Source organism: Quercus suber, unplaced genomic scaffold (genome assembly GCF_002906115.3).
Source record: "Quercus suber isolate HL8 unplaced genomic scaffold, Cork oak 2.0 scaffold_605, whole genome shotgun sequence".
Classification (NCBI taxonomy): domain Eukaryota; kingdom Viridiplantae; phylum Streptophyta; class Magnoliopsida; order Fagales; family Fagaceae; genus Quercus; species Quercus suber.
In genome coordinates, this window is record NW_027070048.1 from 202,596 (window position 1) to 206,352 (window position 3,757).

Consider the following 3,757-nt stretch of genomic DNA (forward strand, 5'->3'; position numbering starts at 1 on the left):
CTACCAAAAGGAGCATAAATGTTTTGAACTGCAATTAACAGGAAACTTAGTAAATGAAGTTAGTGATAACTAGAGCTACCATTGGAAGACTAATATCCCCATCAAACAAAAAAAGGATAGGAAAGAATAGTTTGATGGCATTCCATTAATTAGCATGGTATGTCATGTTACCGACCATTTTGCCCATTCAAATTGAGTTTGCTGTTTTGGCCATTATGATTTCTATTTTGTTTATCAGTAGTGTTCTTCATATTCTTATGTAGATTAAGGGACAACAGGTCACTATTGTTTACATCCCAAATGTGCCAATTATGGTGGATGCTTATGTCCAATATTGCAATATGTATCTATAATCAGTTGTTTCAGCTCCTAGAAAAAACTTTAATCAATCAACAAATTCTGTACATATATTCCACATATGTATACATTCTAATTCCATTAAAAATATTTTCAACAAAACTATTTTGTTATTGATTTATTGATAGAATTCTGAGTTAGAGAGGGACCAAAATGATCCTTGGAAAAAAAAAATTCTAGTAGACAATACATAATTGCTTTGAGATGGACCAGATAAATGAGTGACACTTTATTTAGAAGACATTATTATGACAACTTCTCACTTGTAAAATTCCTTGAAGAAGAACAACTTTAAAAGCCCATCTCTTCAAGCCTTGTATCCAGAATCCTTTTTCATCTTTTTCTTCTACAGACATCTTCCTCCATAACCTGCGTTTCTAAACAATGCTTGCTTTATATCTTCAGAACTCACAAATGTTTGCTGCTCAGCTCCCTAACACCATCATATATTGACAAATACACATTAGAAAACACTAAGGGTAATAATAAATAATGTGAGGCGCTTACTAAGACAATGTATATATATACCTCAGAACAAGAAGCATGCATTGAAAAATCATTGAAGCAGCTTATAACACATTGTTGAATCTCAAGGCCTAGTGCTTCAATGGTGTGCACTGTTGATAGCAACAATCCTGGCTTAGCTGCACAGCATATACCAATCCGGGTATCCATGTCTTTCCTCTCCACATCAAACTGTGAAGTCATGGAGGCATAAAATTCAATTCAGTAACTGAGTAATATATAGGACTTAATGGGTAGTAATAAAAGTGCAAGACAAAAAATATTACCTTTGGGGAATTTCTCACCAATACTTCATTTGGCTTTAGCTCCTTGGAGATGCCCATTAAGTTAAGCTGATTTTTAGACTCTTCCGTTTCTTCTTCTTGCAATTTATTAATTCTTTCCAGGAGCTCTTTCATGTAATCTATGGTGTCTCCGAGTATAGATGTTCTGTCCATCTGCTAACATTCACATTCTTCAATTTAATCTTAGTGATCATGAAAATTATTTTATATTTTAATGGTATCTCTCCCTCCCTCTCTTTCTATATATATATATGCACACAGCACACATGAATTGGCCAACTTCAGAAAGAAAATACTAAGAGATTTACTGTTTATGGAACAACAAGAACAGATGAAAATTTTAGATCACCTTGCTTATCTTAGGAACTATTGACCTGAGCATGGAAAGGCGGTCATTTAAGCGCTTCCTTCTTCTTCTTTCTGCCATTAGATTCTTTGAGGGCTGCCCTTCTAACTTCTTAGACTTACTCTTTTTCTCTCCGCAGAAACCCATGTTGAAACCTGGAATATCAGCAGCTTGTTCCATGACTTCCATCTCAACTTTGCAGCCAGAACTATTTCTCTCTTGCAAACTGAGATTTTCACAGCCAAGAAAACCAAGCTCTTCATCCTCCACCATCGATGGATAATCTTCTTGGGATAGAAATGGGAGTGGTTTTTCATTCTTTGAGTATGATGTTTCAATCTCTGTGAATCCATCAAGAAAAGGGTAAGCTTGGTCACTAAAAGGACATTCAAAGCTGGGTCCTGTTGGTGTGGAGAATCCTAGAAATGGAGGAGCTGTTGGAGTAGCCAGAACTGGGTTCTCTTCTATGGCATCGAAGTTCCACCCATTAGGGAACAACTCGTTCACTCCATTAGAAAAAGCACTCCAAGTGTCTCTTCTTGGAGCCAGCAACTCCTCCAAGAAACCATGTTGTGTGAGCTCCATCTATCTCTCTCCCTCTCTCTCAAACACAGATCTTACTATAAAGTGGTGAAAGAAATAGTCCTCCAAGAGAGAGTCTTAGTGAGAAAGAGAGACTTATTAATAGCACGAAGCCGCACCAAGTTGAAGGGTATATATAAAAACATTTTATTATAAGCCTGGGTCCATTTTTCATAAAAAAAATGCCTTGTGTTCATTATAGTGAGTTTTGTATGTAGTAGCACCTAGAGCTAGCCTCAGATGGAAATGGAATCTACTTTTGGTACCTTTCTTTCTCTCTCTCTCTCTCTCTCTCTCTCTCTCTCTTTAGGTTGATTTTTTTTTTTTTTTATATATTAAATCTCTCTAGGTTGATTAATATCTTTTTCACCGAAATTATCAATTGGACAAGTTTAATATTTTTAATTCCAATTCCCTGAAACCTTTGACCCATGGAGTTCGTATTTGGAAAACTTCTTCAAACTTCTATCATATTTTTTTATTAGATAAGAATTTTAATAGTTAAATTTAATAATTTTATTATATCTTTTATACTTATAAAATTTCATCAAGAAAATAAAAAATTAATAGTTACATTATTTATTAAATGTTTAAATTTTGTAGTCTAAAAGTATTTATATAAATAAGTTTATTGAGTAAACAGTAAATAACATTCGATTTAAATGAAATTTGACATGTATGTTAATATAAAAACATGTAATTATTAAATTTTCAAAATTTATATCAAATAAAAAGATATAAGAGAAGTTTAAAGGATTTCTCTCCAAACTAGTTTTGGAGAGAAATCTTATTCTAGTAACTTAGCATGATAGACATTTAAAAAAATATATATTTTTGAGAGAAATTATTCTAGTAACTTAGCATGATAGACATTTAAAAAAAATATATTTTTAACGCGAGATGACTATAGGTTCCTTTTGTATGTCTAAATAACATCTTAAAAATTACTTACTGATTTTTTTGGGTATATAATCAAAATTAGAAAAATAAAACTTTCAAGTGTTTAGTGTACTTGATGGAACTAATCACTACTTCAACCTACAACCTTAGACTCACAAGGTGATAGGCCACAACTTCTTCATAGTTCCTATTTATTAAATTCCCTTATTACTTTAACTACTGTAAAATAATAAATTTAATCATTTACCTATATACTTTTAATAGACCCCTTGGTGGTTTAAAAATTACTTATTGATTAACATAATTAATGCAACCCATATCTTTTTTATTCTTTTTTTCTCTCTCATTGCAATAAATCCATGATGATCTCACATCTAATACTTTTTTTTTTGAGAAAGATCTCACATCTAATACTCTAATTAGGAAAACATTATCTTATAAAATGGTCTTTGGATCTTACATATTATGAGAGGATAATTTTTTAGACTGTGTCATTGTCTCATACTTTCCCACTATGGGGTTGATTGTTCATCAATTTTTCTCATCATAAAACAATGTTCAAATTGCCTCTAGATTGTTCTTGGGACCAATGTCTGGCTAGTCCTGTACTTCTTTGTAATGAATGGGTTTTCTTTGTTAACTCAGTTTGCTTAACAATAAAAAAATGGACGTTATATTAATTTTTTCAATAATCCTAGCAAGAGAAAAGAAAAACATTTAAGAAAAAGGTTATATAGACACTACTAACGATAAAATTCTCTAT

The 3,757-nt window shown here is 32.1% G+C and overlaps 1 protein-coding gene across 1 annotated transcript; it reads right to left on the reverse strand.

Annotated features, from left to right (window-relative positions):
* Window positions 1-445: 445 nt before the first annotated feature.
* LOC136063988 (transcription factor bHLH93-like) lies at window positions 446-2,204 on the reverse strand. The gene is made up of 4 exons (XM_065765066.1): window positions 1,516-2,204; window positions 1,149-1,319; window positions 886-1,053; window positions 446-790 (listed from the first exon to the last, which is right to left on the reverse strand). The coding sequence occupies exons 1-4, from the start codon at window positions 2,095-2,097 to the stop codon at window positions 704-706; spliced, it is 1,008 nt and encodes a 335-aa protein (XP_065621138.1). The 5' UTR covers window positions 2,098-2,204; the 3' UTR covers window positions 446-703.
* Window positions 2,205-3,757: the final 1,553 nt, after the last annotated feature.